Below are 23033 nucleotides of genomic sequence, written 5' to 3' on the forward strand. Positions count from 1 at the left end.
AAAAGCCACTCTACTAAGTCCTTCTCATGGACAATAACACCAGTAGGTGAATGCTGAGTTGGAAAAATTAGCAACTCTAGAGTCTTCTCTGGATCTATTCTATTTATTTGAGCTTTATGGACTTGCTTTTCGATTAGCTGCAGCTCTGCCTGAGCTGCTTTTGTTAATTGCCGAGGGCTAGTGAGACTAGGATCTCCTCTAAGGATAGAAAATAGATTATTCATGGCATAGGTAGGAATGCCTAGAACAAGTCATATCCAATTAATGTCCCCTAGTAATTTTTGAAAGTCATTTAATGTTTTCAATTGATTCCTACGTATGGCTACTTTCTATGGCCATAGAAAGTAGTGTCATTTACTAAGGTCCCCATAAGTTGTATAACTGAATTAATGGCTCTTAAATCAGTTAACATTCTCCATTTACCTGATTTTTTCTTAATAAGAAAGACTGGAGAATTTCAGCGGGAAAATGTTGGAGCTATGTGTCCTTTTTCTAATTGTTCATTAACAAAGTCCTCTACAGCCTCCAGTTTCTCTTTACTTCGCAGCCATTTTTCTATCCACATTGGCTTATCTGTTAACCATTTTGAAGGTATAGGTTCTGGAGGCTTAAAAATGGCCACCATCAAAAATGATATCCTAAACCTTGGCGGGAACTTTGTCTTTCTGCCTGAAGCAGTTCCTTCAAACCTTGCAAATTTTTTCCTAGTCCCATACCAGGGACATACCCCATTTCATGCATCATATGTTGACTTTGAGGGCTATATAATTGTTCTGGAATCAGAACTTGTTCTCCCCATTGTTGTAATAAATCTCTTCCCCATAAATTTATAGGTACAGAAGTTATAATTGGTTGAATAGTCCCAGGTTGTCCATTGGGCCCTTCACAGTGCAAAATATAACTACTTTGATATACTTCAGGGGCTTTCCCAACTCCAACTATGTTAAATTGAGTGGGTTGAACTGACCACGTGGACAGCCAGTGCTGTAGAGAAATGGTTAAAATGTCTGCTCTTGTATCTACCAAACCTTTAAATTTCTTTCCCTGAATAGTTATTTCACAGGTAGGATGTTTGTCAGTCATTCTATTCACCCAATAAGCTGCTTTGCCTTGTTTATTTGTGCTTCCAAATCCTCCTGTTCATTTAATTTCACTTTTCCTCATTTCCACATATGGCACAATGAGGAGCTGTGCTATGCGCTCTCCTGGCTCTGCTTTCCAGGGAACAGAAGTAGATATAACAATTTGAGTTTCCGCATTGTAATCTGAATCAATGACTCCTGTTTGCATTTGTACCCCTTTTAAATTTAAACTAGACCTTCCTAGAAGTAATCCTATCATTCCCACTGGCAAGGGTCCATAGACTCCTGTTGGGACCTTTTGCAGGGGTTCCCCAGGCAGAAGGCTCACAGCTTTTGTGCAGCATAAATCTACTGTGGCACTACTGGCAGTGGCGAGGGACAGACATTGTACAGGGGTGAGGGAATGGCCTGAACCAGAAATACCCCGGTTTGGAATGGGGCCCGGGATGGGCCCCTTACGGTGTCTCCCAAATTTAAAAGGAAATGGCTCAAATGTAGCTATAATATTTCCCTGTTGATCTGGGGGGTGTATCCTAACAAGGAACTGCCAGGCCTCTCAACCACCCTCTCATCTAGCTTGCTGAATTCCTGTCTGAGTAGAACTGAGAGCGGTCACTCGAGGCGCTGCTCAAACAGTCACTGGGGCAACTACTTTTTGCCCAGTGTCCTCTGGAAATGAAAGATCTGAAGGGTCAGGCCACTCTTTTTCTTCAAAATAAGGAGGGGCTGCAGAAGGGTAGGGATGAACCTCTTCCTCCTCTGCCACTTTAGCTTTAGCTGGCAAACAAACCTTTTCTGTTACTTCTTCTGTTACTTCATTAGACTCTCCTTCCTCCTCATCATTAGTGTGAAAAAGTTCCAAGGTGGAACAAACCAGAGCCCACACTTGTCCAATTGTTACCCTGATGCTTCCAAGTTCCCCTTCTTAGTCACCACAGGGATTGCTTAAAAGAGTACTCGGGTGTCCTCCAGCTTAGCTCCACATTTTCCAACTGTCGCTCCAGTGACCCTTCAACCTGGATTCGAGCCTCCACGTTGGGCACCACTTGCTGAGACCAGCTCAGTCGTGGAGACCATAACCCAGCGGTACTAGAGGAATCAAAGACACACACACAGAAATACAGAGTGTGGAGCAGGAAATCAGGGGTCTCACAGCCTTCAGAACTGAGAGTCTCAAACAGAGATTTACCCACATATTTATTGACAGCAAACCAGTCACAAGATTTGCTACAAGTATTCCTTATGGGAAATAAAGGGATGGGCTGAAATAAAGGGATGGGTCTGGCTAGTTATCTGCAGCAGGAGCATGTCCTTAAGGCACATATTGCTCATGCCATTTGTTCAGGAACGTCTTTAAGCAGTTTTCCACCCTGGGTGGGCCAGGTGTTCCTTGCCCGCATTCTGGTAAACCCACAACCTTCAGCATGGGCGTCATGGCCATCATGAACATGTCACAGTGCTGCAGAGATTTTGTTTATGGCCGGTTTTGGAGCCAGTTTATGGCCAAATTTGGGGGCCTGTTCCCAACAGCCATATGACTCAGCAATTCTGCTCCTCAGTATGTACCCATTATACACAACCACTCGTACGTGAATGTTGGGGCAGTGATAATAATCCCCAGTAAAAACAACTGAAATGGTATATCCATACAATGAAATATTATTAAGGAAGGAATGAAGTACTAATGCATACTGCAACATGGATGAACCTTGAAAATATGCTAAATGAGAGAAACCAGACACAAAGGACCGTGTATTATACGATCCCATCTTTAAAAGGAAATGTCCAGAATAGGCAAATCCATAGAAACTGCAAGTAGATTTGTGGTTTCCTGGGAGTTGGGAAAGTAGGGAAATGGGGAGCGACTGCTAATGGATAAAGGGATTTTTTTGGGGAGGAGATGATGCAAATGTTCTAGAATTAGATAATGACGTTGGTTGCCAGCTTTGTGAATATACTAAAAGCAACTTAATTGTGCATTTTAAAAATGGTGATTTTTATGGTATGTGGATTATAACTCAATATAAAGATTAAATTCTCTTTTTATTTTGTTTTTTGGTCTTTGTTTAATTTGTTTTTATAGAATTATGTTTTTAGTATATACATTGCTTTTAATGGTTTATTACAGAGTTTCTTAACCTGGGTACTACTGTTTTGTTTTTTTTTTCTAGACAGGGTCTCACTGTCACCCAGGCTAGAGTGCAGTGGTGGTGTGATCACAGCTTACTGTAGCTTCTACCTCCCAGGCTCAAGCTATCCTCCCGCCTTAGCCTCAGGCTCAAGCTATCCTCCCGCCTCAGCCTCCCGAGTAGTTGGGACTACAAGCATGTGCTACCAGACCTGGCTAATTTTTTTTTTTTTTTTTGTAAAGACAGGATTTGGCCATGTTGTTCAGGCTGGTCTTGAACTCCTGGGCTCAAGCAGTCTGCCGCCCTCCACCTCCCAAAGTGCTGGGTTGCAGGCGTGAGCCACCACACCCAGCCCACTACTGATATTTTGGTCTGGATAGATAATTTGTAGTTGTGGGGACCTATCTTGTGCATTGTAGAGATGGTCAGCAGCATCTCTGGCCTCTGCAGATTAGATGCCAATAGAATCTCCCTCCTCTCCCTCTTCCCTAGTCCATAATAAAAAATGTCTCCAGACATTGCCAAATATTCCAAGGACAAGGGTGCAAAAGCACCCCCAGTTGAAACCATCGGTTCTCTTTAGTCTTCCTGCTGAAAGTCGAGCTCCATAAAGGCAGGAACTTTGTTTTTTTCATTATTGTTTCCTTAGAACCATGTCTCACACATAGATACCCTAATGTTATAGTAAATATATGAATGAATACTTTTAGCTATAGAAGTAGCAGTACTTGTAAAAATATACAACTATAGAAATATCAAAATGATACGATACTTGAGTTAATTCCAATGCCTTAGAATTAACATTGTTAAGAATACCATGTTTGGCTGGGTATGGTGGCCCACGCCTGTAATCCCAGCACTTTGGGAGGCCGAGGCAGGTGGATCACTTGAGGTCAGGAGTTCAAGACTAGCCTGGCCAAAATGGTGAAACCCCATCTCTGCCAAAACACAAAAATTAGTCAGGCATGGTGGTGCACACCTGTAATCCCGGCTACTAGGGAGGCTTAGGCACAAGAATCACTTGAACTGGGGAAGTTGAAGTTTCAGTGAGCCAAGATTGAGTCACTGCACTCTAGCCTGGGCGACAGAGTGAGACTCCATCTCAAAACGTAAACAAAAACAAAAAACACTATGTTTAAAGAGGACAGGTAAGTTTTATCAACTTACTGCCCTCGCCCCCTACCCCATCCTAATCTGTGAGTTCTCTTTATTTAGAGAGAGTTGCCAGCTATCCAGGACACAGGCCATCAGAGGGCACCAGTCATGCTCTTAATGAGTCATGTGCTGGCCTTGGGCACCATCTGCTTCCTAAGCCTGAGATGACCCCACAGATGACTGCCTGCCATCTAGATAGAGCGCCCCAGCCTGTGAGGATGCTGACATTTATCAGTCACCGCATACATGAGAAGGGAAATTTACTCACCGTCATCCACATATCAGGTTCTGCCACTGGCTGGTCATGTTTTTCTACCCAAAAGAACCTAACTTTCCACTTGAGTATCTTATTCAAAGTTTGCTGTGCTTCTGGTTCACATTCTGAGGCTAAATGTTAATGACTTGCTGCTGCCAAACCCTGCTTTGGGGATGATCACTTCTGTGAGAGGTGCCAGAACGTCAGCTTCTCAAGTGTGGGCGTTAGACAAGGCTTGTCTTGGGTGGTTTATTGTGGTTTGCTACTTGTCTACGACTTTGTTCCCAAGTTTCCATTCAATGGAAACACACATAGCTTTTGCCCCTCCTTTCCCCTCTTCGTTTTTTAAGCAGTGGTGGTTCTGATTTAACTTTTGCTACTGTGTCCTTTGTGAACATTGAAACAATTCCTTTTAGCAAGCAACATGTCACAGACTCTGTGCCGTGCTTTGTGTTGGTGAGGATACAGTAATTGGTGGCATGTTTTGAGTGTTTATTTCCCACTTCACACTTTACAAAGTGCTTTTGTACATAATTCCTGTATACCTCACAACACATTTTACTGACATGGAAATGGAGATAGAGCCTAATAAGTAAGGAAGCATAGATTCAAACCCAGATAGTCTGAGTCCTTAAGGTTACCAGCACTACCTCCCTAATATCCTGCTTCTTGTTATACTTTATCATCTGACTAGATGTTTTTGTCCCTCTTCTAAGCTTTGATAAAGCTATAAGGTTGGAAGCTTTACTTTTTCAAAATCACAGACATTAGAATAAGAACCAGAGTCCCTGAAATTAAAACGTTAAGATGACTTGATATTCAAATTAGATACAGAAAAGAAGTTAGTAGTGTGGTTTTCCCACCCTGTTCTTCTATACATTGGTGTTTATTCCACTCCTGATTAATAGCTGCTTCTAGGCGTAGGGTTGGAGAATGAGACAAAAAGGAGGCAGGGATCCTATTTCTAGGAGCTTCCGTTCTCTCTGAGGGGAATAAACTAAGTGAGGCTGCTCTTTCAGTTGGTTGTTCAAGTGTAAGATGCCCAGATTGAATATATAAGTGCTTTCATAATATACAGGAGATGGGTTGGTAGGGAATTGTCAACAGTCACTTCATTGTCTGATTTGTGCCTATTTCTTCTGCATTTGCGCACCTTTCATACGAACAGGACAAAGCTGACCATTTTGGTTTTCTTTTATGTGATAACTCATTGAGCAAACTCTTTCAGGTTATAGATGCTACATTCCAAGTTAAGTAGTAAAATGATTTTCTGACTAAAATTATGGCAATGATTCATTACTGTATTATATAAAAAGTAAGATATTTTAAGGAGTTAGAGCAAGCAATAGAGATCAAAATGACTTTCTTGATAGTTATTCTTTCTTATTTTGCATTTTTTTCTAAACCTAGCCTGCACATTTTTAATAGTAGAATATGGTACAATACATATAACATGTATAGTGTGTATATGGGTGTTTGTGTATATATACATAGTATATAGTATCGAACATTTAGTAAATTTTATTTTACTTCTAACTCGTTACTGAAGAACCCTCATTATTACACTGGATATGCCCACAGAACTTATTGAGAATTTCCCAGTTGTAGACCACAATTCTAGCATGTACTTCAATGAGTAATATGTCAGTGACTCTGATAAAATTAAGTAATTCCTTTAGAGTCTGCATCAAGTAGAATGAATGAAACCTTAGCATGATGGGAGGGCTCAGGAGCTGATACATTTTTGTATTTTCTGAGAGTCTTAATTACATTTTACAAATTACATGGATGGTTGAGTTGGTAAGAAGTATGTGAATTTTGATGGCTTTTTAATTTTGTTTTTGTAGCAGTTGTTTGTATCCATGTGTGTTGGTGCCCATATGTATTGTTTGGGGTTTGATTATTCTCTTAAAACCAAGTTTACCGTAAAAAGTTTGAATTTTAGTATTTCTTTATTGAGTAGTGGGACATTCCAGACTGTGTGCTGGCTTTTACTAAAGTCATTTGTTTTTCTTACCTGTGGAGAGGTATATTCTTGAACCCTTTAAACAGGTCTCTACTTTGGCCTAAGACCACATTAGAAAACTTTTTTGAAGTCACTTATTGTATGCCATATAATTAAAAAGTTATATGGTATATTCTCTCATTACATTTTAGCCACAATGCCCATATGTTAAATAAGCAAACAAACTATATGTGGCAATTAAAACTTGAAAAGGATAGCCTGAATTGGCTCTTAGAAATGTTTAATCAGATAATATCCACTAGAACTTAACAGTTCATCCTGTGGATCATCGCACACAAAATACCCAACCCTGCTGTAATTCAGGGTTCTAGCAGGAATAGGTAGCATCAAATAGGATAATTGATGAGAGCTTAAGAAAGGAACTATTTACAAATATGTGGCCAGGTTAAGGGAAACCAGTAAGGTTGGGAAGGCCGCCCAGGATTCTAGCAACAGTGAGTATCTATTTCTACTCTTGACGTGAAGGGGCAAGGAGGGAGAGCTGCAGCTGTGGCTTTGGGAGAGCCGGCCTGGCAGAGCTGTGGTCTTCACAGAGGAAGGCAGCCACTGCTGAGGTGTGGCCAGGGAAGGAAGGGAGGAGATGATGCCCTGAACCCTATTGTCATTCTCACTGGGCAAGCCCAGCCAGGAGCCAAAACACAGGGCAGCCCATTGGATACAGTTCATTAGGGGACTGCCTCTGGGCAGAGGGCAGACCTGGAGGGGCAGAGAGAGCACACAGCATTAGTGACTGTCTCCCCAAGAGCAGACTCACAGACTGTGTTTCCTGGCTTTGCTTCCATTTCCCAGAAGTGCATACCCAGTGAGAGGAATGATGATACACAGTGGAGCTCCTTGTCTGGGTAAATGGATCGTATACACTTCTAGCTAAAATGATCAGTTTTTCCCTTTCCTGCTTTTCAAGATCATTCCTATGCCTGTGTGTTTTAGAAAGCAGAGCAGAAGCTTTCGTGTGACATCAGAACACAGCAAACACCTGGATGTTAGAGTTTTCTTGCAGAAACACCTTGAAATAACGTTTAACTGAATTACATGAACTAGCAATGGTTTTACTAGCAAAAAATATAGTATTAGATACATGCAGTGTAAAATCAAAGCCAAGACTATCCTTATAGAATGAGCTGTTTCTAGTTATTTATATTTGTTTGTACTTTGTCCGTTTTATCTGTAAGAGCAGTTAAGTGATGCAGCTTTAGGTAAAATACATGAAGACAAAATAATGAATTTGGAAAATTCTGTCATTCTATTTTCTCAGCAGGACGCAAGCATTCTGCAGGATAATAGTTGGAAAGTCCCCAGAATAGAGAAAAAAAGTCACTTACTGATCTAAACTCTCAATGGGAGAGGCAGGACAAAATAAAATCTCTCACTATCACACACAATTTATTAAAACATATGCAATGAAGCTTTAACTAACTGGATCCCTCAATAAAATGTGTTTCAGCCATCAAATGTGTCAATTCAGGTTGATATCAGGGATTTTCTTTTAAAAAGCTGTGTCTAAGAAAATTCTGCTCTGGGAATGGAAATTGAGCGCAGCTTCCTAACACCTCACTTCTACCTTGTGTTGATCGGGGGCCTTCCAAGTGATGATCCTGAAACTCTGCATTTCCCAGATCATTTGTAGAATATCATATCACGTTCACCAGACTGCATTGACCAATGTACAGGAGTGGCCTACAATAATGTTTCACTGGCAGATGGTCTGCAGTTCCAACCACCCATACATAGACTATGTAATGCAGAGGTAATCCAAGAAGCCTCAGAGTAGAAAAAAATAAAAATATCACATGGGGAAGGGGTTAGTAACTCAAAGGGGCACATGGAGAACTTCTGGGGTGCTAGCAGGAGGGTTTTGGGGTCTCTGACCACATTGTTTCTTGATTCGTATGAAAGAAAAATACTTCATTTGTGAAAATTTAGCAAGTGATACAATTATATGTGTAGCTTTCTTTACATGTTATATTTCAATCAAAAGTTAAATATAGATAAATATAATTGATTGATTGGGGTGTGTGTATATGTACATGTGCAGTAGATACTTCCTGGTATGTTTATCTTTAGAATGGGATATGGCTACTCTCTTATTTAGATACTTTTGATTTAGTTTTTAGGAGATGGCATAGTGAACAGCCTACAAACAAACACAAAGAAATTAAGAAGTTAAACATTAATCAATTTTAGGGCTTAGTAATCCAGGGGCATTTCAATTAGTATCCCTAAACATACAATTCAATAATTGAAGAGACTCCATATTCCCAAGAGCAATTAATTATGTTACATGTACTATTACTAAGGCTGGGAAACTTTTAGAAACCTTCCACCAAGGTTAATAATAACCTTACTGCTTAAAAGTGAACTTACTGTAAAATGAAGCTATCCCAACAATGTTGAGAAGTGGAGTAATTTATTGCACTCCCAATATAGTTTGGTTAAGCTATATTGAATCAGAAATTCCATTTAAACAAGTCACTATGGCCAGGCGTGGTGGCTCATGCCTGTAATCCCAGCACTTTGGGAGACTGAGGTGGGTGAATCACCCGAGGTCAGGAGTTTGAGACCAGCCTGGCTAACGTGGTGAAACCCCATCTCTCCTAAAAATACAAAATCAACTTGGTGTGGTAGCACACGCCCGTAATCCCAGCTGTTCGGGAGGCTGAGGGAGGAGAATCACTTGAACCTGGGAGGCGGTGTTTGCAGAGAGCCGAGATTGTGCCACTGCACTCCAGCCTAGGCAACAGAATGAGACTCCATCTCAAACAATATAAAAAAATGAAAAGTCACTACATTCCCAGATTATTGCATGCAAAGTTTTACTGTAATGTGAAATCACTTATAAAATAAATTGTGACTGTAAATAGATATTACACATAGATTGCTGCACAAATACAGAAGTAGTTGCAGTGAGTAGAGACAGGTAAGCTAAAATAATTAAACATTAGATCCAAAGGAACCATTAGAAATTATTTGACTTGATCCCCAGCCTTTACAATGGAGGCAATTTAGGCGCAGAGAGGTTAAAATGACTTCCCAAAACACACAGATCATTATGTTATGGCTGATTTGCAATGAGTACTGAAGTATTCCTATTTGTTGATATGTCCCCCTCACTCAGCCAAGTTATTAAGAGAAGAAGTCTGGAATCAGACCAACTTGGGTTTAAATATCAGCTATCGGACTTTCCAGTTGAATGTTACCCTGGATTTCAATGACAGATCCTACCCAATGAGAAAATATTATCTGGACATTAATTCAGAGGTACAGACACTAAGAGACTTCATGAGAGGTATCCTGAGGTCACATCCCTAAAAGAGGACTGAGGCAGGGGAAGAACTAGAAGACTCATTAACCTCTCTACAGGATGGAAACTGAGAGAAGGGAAACTTGCCCAGATTTTGCAGCCATCTTGGCCTCTGGGCCTGACCACCCAGTGGAATTGTACTTTGCTTCTTTCTGTATGCAAAAGTGCCCTTCATCCCAGGACATGCAGGGATGATTGATTTGGCATTTGAATATTATCCCTTCCTCTAATGCCCAATCTAAACATGCTGATCATGGTTCGTGCTCCCAAGTTTCATTGAGTTCTGGAGTCTTAATGGTGGGCCTTCTCTAATGCTGTTTGTACTAGAGTGTAGACACCTGCCATCTAATGAAGAAAGTAATAGAACTCACCTTTAAAGAGCTGTCATAGGAATGAAAAACAATGCATAAAAGTGTGTAGTCAGATGCTTGACCCACATTAGACACTTATCAAATATTGCATGCAACTATTGTTACTCAGATACAACATAACAGTGGGCATTGAGTTGTCCAAGAACCTTGGCCACTCTTTGACTTAGACAAGATTTTTTTTTTAGAGCATATCACTTTAAAATGGTGAAATAGCTGTGGTGAAAACACTAGACAATAGGAAAACATTGATAAAGACATATTACTTAGAAATTCAATCTAGTTGGGACTTTCTGATTTGTTTCATCAAGAGATAAATATATGACTGAATCTTACTTTTTTCAAGCCTGGTCTTTGGGGCTGGAAGATCAAACTCCTGCTCCATTATTTAACTACAGCTGTCAATGAGAAAATTCTCAGACCATCCTGAGCCTCTGTTTCCTCCTCTTCAAAATGAGATTGATAATAATGCGTAGTCAGTGGGTGTTTGTGGAGCTCAAGGAAGAGAAATTGTACATGAAATGGCAGGGAAAAAAATTTGTTGGAGATGAACATTAAAGAGTAGAAATCTCAAGGAGATTGTGTTTACTTCTTTCCAGTTTCCATCTTGCTGCTGCAAAAGGACACGTGGAATGCCTCAGGGTCATGGTTACACATGGTGTGGATGTGACAGCCCAAGATACTACCGGTATGTGGTTTTTAATCTCTTAAGTCAGCAGGCCAGCACTAGATTAGGTATCAAAAGGTGATACATATTCATTATGGAAAATTTAAGGCCAGGTGTGGTAACTCACCCTATAATTACAGCACTGTTGGAGGCTGAGGTAGGTGGATCACTTGAGGCCAGGAGTTCGAGGCCAAATTGGCCAACATGGTGAAACCCCATCTCTACTAAAAATGCAAAAATATGTAGCCAGGCATGGTGGCATGCACCTGGAATTCTGGCTACTCAGGAGGTTGAGGCACGAGAATCGCTGGAATCCTGGAGGCGGAGGTTGCAGTGAGCCAAGATTGTGCCACTGCACTCCAGCCTGGGCAACAGAGCAACACTGTCTCTGGAAAAAAAAAAAAAAAAAAGAAAGAAAGAAAAAATTAGAGTCTACAGATAAAATTTAGAGTCCAAAAGAAGAAAAGAGAATCACCCCCAATAACTAGACTCTGACATGGGTTCGTTGTGTAGCCTACTTCTGTGTTTTCATCTTTCCTGTGGTTAGTCAACTAGAGACTGTATGCTTCTTATCCTCATTTTTTATATTATTTTCTGAGATTATATGTACAGACCAAGGAATAGTCCCTAATTTCTGTTTTTATGAATCATAGTGTGAGGTGATGAGTGAGTTACTCAGGAGCTCATTTCATCAACTGAGATAGGCTCTGTAGATGGAAGCCTTGATCTTCGTCTGACCAGCTGCCCACGATTCTCACCCCTTTCTGTACTTCAGGGCATCCAGTTCACCTGGGAACTTGAAGGAAGAGAAAAGAGAAGAATAAACAGTACACACACACGCATGCACACACACACACACACACACAAATATATATACCTACACTTTACCCTCTGAGATTCAGATTCCATTGTCTGGATGTTGCCAGTCAACTGGTATTTTTTTTTTAAAGCTCCCTGGGTGATTCTAATGTGAAGCCATTGTTGACAAATGATGAACAAGGCAAATGGAGACAAAAGGTAGCTAGTCTTATCTTGTCCTATAAGAAGGAACCCCTGGGGTGTCCAGCCTGAGATTCTGCCCCTGCTGGCCACCCCAAAGGACCAAAGTAACCACTGATGGTTTTTCATTTTTCTATTGTACTCAAGAATTTTTGGCTTCTAATAGGTTTTTATTAGTGTTTACTGGGATACAAAATCAACCTAACTCCATTGCCTTTATCACAGGTTTTCATGAATCTGTAATGGATCTCTTTCTTTTCTCCCACCGCCAAAATTGGCCTCTTCAGACTAGTCATCTTGGGGGATCAGCCAGCTATTGCAGGAATGCTATTATTACTCAAAATATGGTTGGGAACAGGTTTAGAATTGTTTTCGTTGTGTGAGGACTTAAAAAAAAGAATCTCAGTGGTTGGGAATCTTTATCCTTTGAGAATAGGGTTTTCTTTAGGGCAAATCTAAGAGCCTAAAAAAATTTGACGTCAAGTCAGGTAAATAATGTGTCAAACTGGTAAAACCATTTTTGGTCAAAAATAGGGAGTGATTGAAATAACAGAACGATTTTTCTGAGCAGTTCCACAGAAAGTTCCAAAAATATTTTGAGAAATGGCAACATCAATATAGGGGGATAAGTGGTTTCCTTAAGTGACTGCCTTGAGGAAAATACTAATTTATATTGTTCCAATTAAAGTGATCTTTAATCTCAAGACTCAGTCATTGTGTTTGCTTTTAAAGTTCATTGTCATTGCTCTTAAAGTTATGCCATAAAACCACATGGTGCAGTAGGATTTGCTAAAATACCCCTAATGAGATGTATGTCCTCTTAAGTAGGGGAAGTTTCCCTCTAAGAAACCCATAATCTGAAAGCATTAGCTCAGAGTGAATAAACTGGTGCTGTCACATAGTTTTGTTTCATTGTACTTGATGTTAAGAAATAGATTAGACAGGACTGTAGTTATTTTCAGCATAACCAAAATCTTCCCTCACCTCTTTTTATTGTAGGGAAAAATAAGGGGTGTGTGTGTGTGTGTGTTTTGTTTTGAGATGGAGTCTGGCTCTGTTGCCAAGGTTGGAGTACACTGGCACGATCTCTGCTCCCTGCAACTTCCTCATCCCAGGTTCAAGCGACTCTCCTGCCTCAGCCTCCTGAGTAGCTGGGATTACAGGCACCCACCACCATGCCCGGCTAATTTTTGTATTTTTAGTAGAGATGGGGTTTCACCATCTTGGCCAGGCTGGTCCTGAACTCCTGACATCAGATGATCCACCCACCTCGGCCTCCCAACGTGCTGGGATTATAGGCATGAGCCACCACACCCAGCCAGAGTAAGTTATTTTTAATACATGCTCATTGTAGAAAAGTTAAGAAATACAGTAAACTATAAAGAAGAAGATAACTCAAGTTCCTACTCCTATCAGAAAAAAAAAAAATTCTATTTTGTTGTATTTCCTTCCAGATTTTCCCAATATATTTTTACATGCCTGAGATCACATTATACAATAAATTCTATATCCTGCATTTTAATTTAACAAATATCCCACCAGTTTCATTTCCCGAATTAAAGGCTCTTAAGAAGCATAGTTCTTTGTGGCCTCATAACACCCTGTGGGTAGAGCTCGTATTTATCACCAGGGCCCTCACCCAGTTCCTGAGAGGCTGGTACAGTGCTGGGCAGGAAGACCTGGATGCCCCAGGGCAGTGCCCACTTCCTGCAGACTAAGATGGAACCACGCTCTAAGAGCAACACTGGAGGGAGTGCTGCAGACACAGCCTGGATATTTCCCGGGATTGGCCAGGGGGAACCAATTGAAATTGGTGGAATCCACAGCACTTTGGGGTCACAGGACATTGTCCAAACATTCTGTGGGTTGAAGATGGCCCAGAGCTTCCGTCACTTCCTTCTCCCCTGACATTTTTAGCCATGATGCCAGCACTTCGCTCCTTGGGATTCATTGTTTTACTTTGCTCTGAATGAGGTACCAGCTTCTTCCCATGATTTCTTGAAAGCATGCAAAGAGAACACAGGAACAAAAGAAGAAGAACACTACATGGAAAAAAGTGCATTTAGAAAAACACTTCTCATTTTTTTTCTGTCCCAATAAACAGGTTAAATTGTAATGGCTTTTATTGCCCATGCCTGTGTCTTACCTGTTGGCTATAATACCCACCTGCTCACTCTCCCTCTCAAGAAAGCATATCTGAATACAAGGGAAGGACGAGGTTACATGAGTAACAGTGCTTAGTGGTCATCACTAGTCCTAAACATGTATTGTGGTGGTTAAGGGATGAATTAAATGGCTTAACTTTTACAGGTATTGTCTTTTCACTGAACCTACCTTAAGTTTTGCCACTTTATTACTGAGATGCAGTCACCTTCAATCTCAAGACCCAGTGAGAACTGGTACAAAGATCTGTTACCATAAATCCTGCCCTGTAGAATTTTTGAAAAACACAAAACACACACACACACACACACACACAAAACCATCTTTCAAAATCTATTACACTGGCTCTTTTTATTCTTTTTATCTGTGATTAATGTCTTCAGGATGGTCAAATTGGTATAATTTCCTACTTTTTAAACTTTTGACTGAATTTAAGTTATAGAAGCAAGAATCTGTTAGCATTTTTAAAAGCTGTTTTTCTACATGAAATGCTTGGAAATCTGAGAATTTTTATGGATGCTTTACAAGCAATTTTAAGAGCAAAACGCTGTCAGAAGATAAGGCCTTGGATGTAGTTCTGGTGCAACATCGACAGTCGTGTCATTTTATATAGCCTTGGAGGTTTGAGGCTTAAGTGAGATGGTTGGTGTGGGCATCTTGGCAGCATCAGGCTAACATAAGTGCTCACTGCATTTCCCTACTGTATTATCATGATTATAGCTACTCCAGCCAGATCATCTTTATTATCTTGTATACATTGGGCTTTTGAAAGGTTTTACATCTTTTTTCTTTTTAAAGGTTTTCAGTGACCACACCTACAAATCAAAAAAGAAAATCCAAAGGAAAGACTCCAGAACATGACTTAGGTTTTTGATTTTTGGGTTTTCTCCAAATTCCCTTTTTTGTTTTGTTTTGTGTTTTTTTTTTTTTTTGAGATGGAGTCTCGCTCTGTTGCCTAGACTGGAGTGCAATGGCTTGATCTCGGCTCACTGCAACCTCTGCCTTCCGGGTTCAAGTGATTCTCCTGCCTCAGCTTCCCAAGTAGCTGGGATTACAGGTGTCTGTCACCTCGCCTAATTTTTTGTATTTTTAGTAGAGACAGAGTTTCACGTGTTGGCCAAGCTGATCTCAAACTCCTAACCTTAAGTGATCTGCCCACCTCGGCCTCCTAAAGTTCTGGGATTTCAGGTGTGAGTCACCATGCACGGCCTCCTCCCATTGCTTAATTGCTAGTTTGCCAACTAGCCCACAGGCATATAGTGACCAGATGGGAAAATCAGCGGTCAGGCTCGCTGGACCATCTCTGAACTAGACTCACATTATTTGTCTGGCATTTTTCATTGCAGTAAGAATAGGCAATTATATCTGTTTCTTTAGAAAACACTTCTCCTAGGCAAATAGTAAAATTGACTCCTAGTCTTTTTTTTTTTTTAAGTTTGCATTTAGCACCCTGCAGTATGAGATAGAATTAAATAGAAGCATTACCACAGGCACTAGCTTCCAGACTCCCTTTATTAACAAGCATATACATTGGATACTATGTGATAGAGTTTCTAAATAAGAGGGGCTTAAACAAGATAGCATTGTATCCCACTCAGGTGAGTCCCACACTGGTATGGCAGCTCTGCCTGGGCCCCTTCACCTTGTTGCTCTTCCATCGACAGTATTACTGGGTCCCAGTGGTCCAGGATGACTCCCCAGAACCTGTGTGCCATCAGCAGAAAGGGAAAGGCAAGTGTGGCCCACACACTGCACCTGCACATTTCCACCCAGATCTGATGCACAGGGAATGTGGTCCATAGCCATATCTGGCTTTATGGGGAGCTGGGGACTTCTGGGTAGCCATTTTACCAGTTAAAAATGCAAGGTTTTGGCTGGGTGTGGTGGCTCACACCTGTAATCCTAGCACTTTGGGAGGTCAAGACAAGAGGATCATCTGAGGTAGGAGTTCAAGACCAGCCTGAACAACATGGATCTCTGCTAAAATTAGCTGGGCGTGGTGGCGGGCGCCTTTAATTCCAGCTACTTGGGAGGCTGAGGCAGGAGAATTGCCTGGACCCAGGAGGCGTAGGTTGCAGTGAGCTGAGATCATGCCACTGCACTCCAGCCTGGGCAACAGTGTGAGACTCCATCTCAAATAAATAAATAAATAAATAAATAAATAAATAAAATTTAAAATGCAAGGTTTTGCTGTAGAAGGAGGTAGAAACAGAGATTAAAGGATGATTTGCAGTTTCTGTTCCACTCACATATCTTGAGTGTTCTCTGATCCTTTTGCNAAAAAACAAATCAATTTATACTTTGTTGTTTAAACATATTCTGCATTCAAAAACTGATTTTTAAGAAAATATTTTAAAACTTTATATCTAGTTGAATGTCATTTAATTATCTTTATTTTTAAATGTTGCTGTATTGTGATCCGAAACTATTTAAGAAATAGTTTATTTCTCACTATTTAAGAAACATTCACCTTTTGGATTTGTTAGCCATATCTTTGTATCCTATGGTTTCACTGGTTTTAACATTTTTCACATATACTTGAAAAGTATTTTTATAGTCCCATTAATGATTCCTCTATGATATTACTTAATTCTTCCCTGTTTTTTTCCAGCTGTCTTAAGAATTGAATACATGGTCACAGTCTGAGGTAGTTTTAGGGAAAGGTGCCCTATGGCCAGAGCAGCTGGGCCATTCTCCTCAGACAGCCTTTAAGTAATAGGGTTCTTAGACTACCTGTAATAGTCCAAGACTCTTAATTTATAAATATCATTAGTCTTTTATCGCAGGCAGAATTCTGCTGGAATGCACTTAGGGTTGCCCTTGTTATTTGCCTGTAGGGAAATTGCTTCCTGGTATTCTAGACAGATCCACAGCTATATGGGAGTCAGAGATACATTGTCTCATCATAGTTGGATTCTATCACTAAAATAATATTCTGTCCAGAAATTTTTGCATTTGGAGAGAGAATTTTGTGTTAATATTAGCGATGAGAGACATCTTACTTCAGTGTTATAGTGTTCAGGGAATGATGCGTCATTCGGATTTTGAAACTATTTTTAGTGAAAAGTACTTTTGTGCTGCTCATTAGAAAAACATCACAGGGCTGGGGAATAAAAGAATTTTTGCTTCTATAGAAACCTGGCACTTCCAGGTTGGACTAGAACACTTATTCAAAGTGAAAAGAAACCCTGTTATTTTATGATAAGTTGTTTACATCTCCCAACCATCTTGTCTTCGGAGAACTGTGCCTGTTTCCAGTGGGTGCTGCTTATGCAGAACAGCTTTAGTCCATAACAAGGACAAGTTAATGCATTGTATGTACAGCATAAACAGCCTCCTTCTTACAATCAGGATGTGTTCCAAAACTTCATTTGTAAGGCATTTGTTTAAAACTCAGAATGTGCTTGTACATAGAAACAGTGGTATTCACTGTTTTTATTTGTTTATTAAATAAATAAAAATGCAAGGTTTTGCTGTAGAAGGAGGTAAAACAGAGATTAAAAGATGATTTGCAGTTTCTGTTCCACTCACATATCTTGAGTGTTCTCTGATCCTTTTGCACACTTGACTTTCCTAATAAAACTTCTTTTCTCATAAAAGAAAAGAGATTTAGGAGAGTGAGCAGCTCAGATATGAAAATATGAATCCTTAGAAGGAGGAAAACTGGAGAGCCCTTACCTATCCCTCGCATCTCCAGTTGCTGGTTTAGCTTTGGTTTTGATTTTTGGGTGGCCTTCTCTTCTATGACACCCTTTAATCAATGTGTATGGTTATAATATATAAAACATATATATTTTATCCAGCTTATAAGTATCCAGCTTATAAGGTCAGTGGTGCTAAGGTTAAGAAAGTGCTTTAAGCACGTCCTAAAGTATGGGAGTTATCTACAGGTGTTATATTGGGTCAAATAGTTTGGGAAATCCAGGATTAAGAGTTTACTAGGTGTGCTGGGTTGTCTGGCAGTGGTCAGGTCCTCTGCTCTGACCCTCTCCCCAGGTCCCCCAGTCCAGACATTTGAAATGAGCATACCCTCTAATTCAGATGGACAGAAATGTATTGAGAGCCTACTGTGCCGCGGCAGTGTTGTCGATACTAGAGATACAGCAGGGAATCAACAGGGGTGTCTGTCCTCACCAAGCTTATATTCTCGTAGGGGGAAAAGCAATTATCTATGTAAGTGTGTGTCTGTATAGAGAAAGAGGTAAAAGGGAGTGATAGAAGCTGCTAAGTGCTATGAAGGATAAAGAAAGCAGGGAGTGGGGTTAAAAGAGTTAGGGAGAAATTGGAATTTGAAACGAGAAAGTCAGGAAAGATCTCACCGAGAATTTTACAATTCTCTCCCTTCTTCTATATAAGAACTTTGAAAATCAGAAAACTCCAGGTAATTTCCATTCAGGGCTGGAGTACATTGAGAGGAGGCGGAAATGAGATGTCAAAAGTAGGGGCTGAAGTGTGTGGATCTTTGATGTATTCTGCTGGCTCGTGAGTTGCCTTCACTGGGTTCCTCAGCCTGTGGTGGGCGTAGCCTGGCATGGCTCTTGTGGACACAGGACATTTGGCAAACATACAGACAGCTGAAAGCAGAGCTGCTGAGCTGCATTATCATGAGTCCACCACAAGCGTCTAGCCTGGAGCTGCTTCGTACCCCAAGAGAACGGCAGTTGGAGCCTGTGAATGTCATCCAGTAGATGGGAAGGGGGATGCTCGATTCTCCCCACTCTCAAGAATAAACAGTTCCAGCCCAGGCACAGTAGCTCATGCCTCTAATCCCAGCACTTTGGGAGGCCAAGGCAGGAGGACTGCTTGAGCTCAGGAGTTTGAGATCAGCCTGGGCAACATGGTGAAATCTCATTTCTACAAAAAATACAAAAATTACCCAGGTGTGGTGGCATGCTACTTGGGAGGCTGAGGTGGGAGGATCACTTCAGCCCAGCAGGTTGAGGCTGCAGAGAGCCATGATCATGTCACTGCACTCCAGCCTGGGTGACAGAGTGAGACCCTGTCTCCAAAAACAACAACAACAAAAAACCACAGTTCTGTCTTTTTTCGAGAATAACCTATTTCCTTATAGCTGTCTTCTCACAGATAAGAAAGAGATTTTTTTTTTTTAAGTGTGACCTTTTTTAAAAGAATTATTATTTGAAAAAATCCATTTAGGACACAGCGCCTTACACCTCGCAGCCAAGAACAGCCACCATGAATGCATCAGGAAGCTCCTTCAGGTAAGCTGGTGACAACTTAGAATTATACATGTGTCTGTTTTACAATTTAAAAATAATCGTATTTGTGAAAGAACAAACACACCCTCCATACCCACTCCTTTAAATACTGTCCCCAAACCTGTGTTTCCTAAGAAGCTTCATGATTGAAATGATAGCCAACGAGGAGATTATCTCCATAGCAACTCCACTGGCAGAGAAGAGGATCTAATCAAAATTGGAGTGTCTTTTTTGGGATCTAGCCTTTTTCTCCCCTTTATTTAGTTCCTCCTTTTCTTTGCTGAAGGATTCACACCCTCCAAATAGTGTAAGTTTTTAAAACATCCATTTCTAAGCTGTTGGAGATCCTTACCACACAGGATCTCTAGTATCCAAGTATTGTTAAATCATCAGTAGAATGCAGCTCTTCTTTGAGAAGCAAAATTTCAACCATTATTTCCTCATATGTAACTTGATGAGCTTTAGTTCTTGGGTTTTGTTTAAGTCCTTGGTTTTATTCTTCTTTATAATTTTCGGCCAACTCCCTAGTTCAATAATCTTGCCAGGGAGTTTATAATGATCCCTTAAAATGACAACTTCCATCAATCTTTAAAGATGAATGTTTAATGAACACCCAACAGCCGTCTCTACGGTAACATCCAGTTGTTGCCAGTCAAAATGCAAGCTGGCTGTTTTCAGGAACAGCATAGAGCAATAAAATACGTGTTTGCTTGTACTGTCTGTTCTGTTGAACTGTTGTCTTGGCCTTAACAAGCACTATGTGGGACCCAGCATCTTGCTTTAATTTGGTTTTGAAATTCTAATGCAGAAATGCGGTCACATTCTTCAACTTGTCCTGGTCTGTTGATCACACAGCTTCTTGTCTTGCGTTACGTGATGCAAGCTATTGCCAGTTCCAAGAATGCTTAACTTTAACAGGTCTTTGAAGCTAAATTCAAGAAAAAGAGATTAATGTCTGTGATGTTGTATTATGAGGCTTCCCTTTGAAGACAACTAAAATAGAACTTTTCTTACCTGCCTCTCCTGGGACCAGACACTCCGGATAAGTGAAAATCATTGCTCAAGTGCTCTGCCTCCATATCCTTGGCCCTACCTCAATTTTTAAGTAATTGATTTATGTTTGAAATCTCCATTCCCATTCTGGCTTGGCTATCCAGACTTTGCATCTGACTCTGATTTAAAGGAAGAATTAACCTGACAAGCTGGATGTTCTCGTGGGCAAGAACCAGATATTCGAGTCTCTAATGTAATCTTATATCTGATTATGCAAATGGATTGGTTTTTCTTCGGAATCTTTGAAGCCTTTAAACAGTTCCTTGTGCTGTTTTAAAATTAGGCCAAAGCATGGTAAGTCGTAACTTAATCTCCATTCTTCTTACCACGGAAGGGCAGACATTTCACTAGCGTGGTAGTGTGTTATTACCTCCTCTCACTGCCAAACCATCCAGATTGTTCTTCTTCCTGGGTGGTGGTTAAAACCTCAGCCGTGTCCTCCTGTTGGGCGGTTTTCCCAGGTCCTGTTCCTCTTTGCTCTCTAGCCAGTTCTTCGCCTCTTGTCTCAGTAGCCCAGGCTCTCTGTGCTGTGATCCCCGTTACCTCCTGTTGTCCCCCACTCCTATACCCTCTGCACTTATGGATCTCCCTGAGCGCTCCAGGCCTTTGCTCTTATTGCCTGTCTGCTGGAGCCATTCCCCCCTCCAGTGGCTACCAAGGTAAAGTTCTTCCTTCTCACGGCAATGAGCACAAATAGACCCTTTGAGATTCTTCAAATTTAAATAAGCTCTCTCAGGCCGGGCGCAGCGGCTCATGCCTGTAATCCCAGCACTTTGGGAGGCTGAGGCGGGTAGATCACCTGAGGTGAGGAGTTCGTGACCAGCCTGGCCAACATGGTGAAACCCCATCTCTTCTAAAAATTACAAAAATTAGCCGGGCATCGTGGAGCATGCCTGTAATCCCAGGTACTCGAGAGGCTGAGGCAGGAGAATCACTTGAACTTGGGAGGCGGAGGTTGCAGTGAGCCAAGATTTCACCACTACACTTCAGCCTGGGTGACAGGGTGAGACTCCATCTCAAAAACCAAACCAAACTAAACCAAACAAAAAACAAATGAGCTGTCTCCCTCCCTGAACCCTCAGCTATTCCTCCCGCCCTTTCTCATACTGTATTTCCTGGGCACTGTGCATCGTGTCAAGCAGTGACAAACAGCAGCCCCTGTCGCAGTGGAGCTCCCAGTCTGGTAAATAATCCACAAATAAACATTATAGATTGCACAGCAGTTCAAAAGGAAGCTAACGGGTTACTGTAAGAGAGGAATGAGAGGTGGAGGTTCATGGGAGGCCTTGTGAAGGAGGTGATATTTAAGCTCAGACCTCCGAATGATGCAAGCAGCCACAAGGAAAGTGTTCTAAGCAAATGGAACAATGTGTGCAAAGGACCTGAGGTCAGAAAGGTGCTGGCCAGGGAGGGAAGAAAGCCAGTGTGTGGGCCTGGGGCAAAGCAAGTAAGGAGGAAAGTAGCACAGGATGCAGGGCCTTGTATGCCATGGTGGGCTTCACTGCAGTTCATCCTAAGTACAGCATGGAACTGTGAGGGGCTGTTCAGTAGACAGTGAGAGCCAAGTTTTAAAAGAGAATTCTAATTGTTTAGAGAATTGATAAAAGGGGGGAAAATGCAGAACTGGGGAGACCTACCAGGAGGCTACCTTAGCTGTTCAAGTGAGAAGACGCTGTCCTAAAAAAGGATGTCAGGAACAAGAAAGGGTAGAGGGTAGATTGGAAGTGAGTTTTGGAGAAAAAAATTGACAGGACATGGTGGTCCACTACATATGGGAGGAGGACGAGGGCAGCGGGGAGGGGAAGGAGGATGAGAAGGAATCAAAGCTGAGTCGCTGGTTTCTGGCTCAATGCCTAGACATGATGATGCTGTTGATGGAGAAGGTAGTCAGGGAGGAGCAGGTGGGGCACTGGGGAGGGGAAACCAGAGATTTTGGCTGGGCCTTGGAGATGCTAATAAGACATCAGAGCAGAAATGGGAAGTAGGCAGTGGGTTATCAAGCCTAGCGCTTGAAGATGATAACTGTTGTGTTTGAGTGAGAATACAGGCCCTAGCCCAGCCTGTCTGAGTTCGAATCTTGGCTCTGCCATTTACTGCGACTTGAGCAAATTATCAACCTTTTTGTGCCTCCGTTTCTTCATGTGCAAGTTGGAGTAATGATAGTATCTACCTCGGGTTGTTAGGGGACCTAAAGCAGTTCTTTGAACAGTGCGTGGCACATGAGAGCTAATACTTACATAGCAGTTATTGTTGTTACTGTTAGGATCTCCACATTTGGGAGTCACTAGCGTCCATTCTTCTCGATGATATTTCAGGCTGTGGGTGTGGAGGAGCTTACCAGGGAAAAGAGCTTAGAGGAAGAACACTGAGGAGCCCTGAGATTTTCTGTTTGGCTAGAGGAGGAGCCGCAAGAGGAAAAGCAGAATAAGATGAGCCAAGCAGGGCTCTAGGAGCCGAGAGGTTGGAGAGAGGAGAACAGAAATGTTTATTGTCATTGGAAACATGAAGGTTGTTGGTGACCTTGACCAAGGCCATCTCCTTGGACTCGAGAGGGAACACCCAACTGCAGTGGTTTCAGGAGTGAATGGAGGTGAGGGTGCCTGGACTGCATGTGG

The 23033-nt window shown here is 41.4% G+C and overlaps 1 protein-coding gene across 4 annotated transcripts in view; it reads left to right on the forward strand.

The window, feature by feature from the left end:
* The window catches only part of RAI14 (retinoic acid induced 14), a 173790-nt gene that overhangs the window by 125745 nt on the left and 25012 nt on the right, over positions 1–23033 (forward strand). For all 4 annotated transcript variants that reach the window (XM_025387839.1, XM_025387842.1, XM_025387840.1 and 1 more), the window contains 2 exons: positions 10917–11005; positions 19304–19368. In XM_025387839.1, the coding sequence (XP_025243624.1) occupies positions 10917–11005; positions 19304–19368 (154 nt within the window). The remainder of the gene's footprint in view (positions 1–10916; positions 11006–19303; positions 19369–23033) is intronic.

Source organism: Theropithecus gelada, chromosome 6, assembly GCF_003255815.1.
Source record: "Theropithecus gelada isolate Dixy chromosome 6, Tgel_1.0, whole genome shotgun sequence".
NCBI lineage: Eukaryota > Metazoa > Chordata > Mammalia > Primates > Cercopithecidae > Theropithecus > Theropithecus gelada.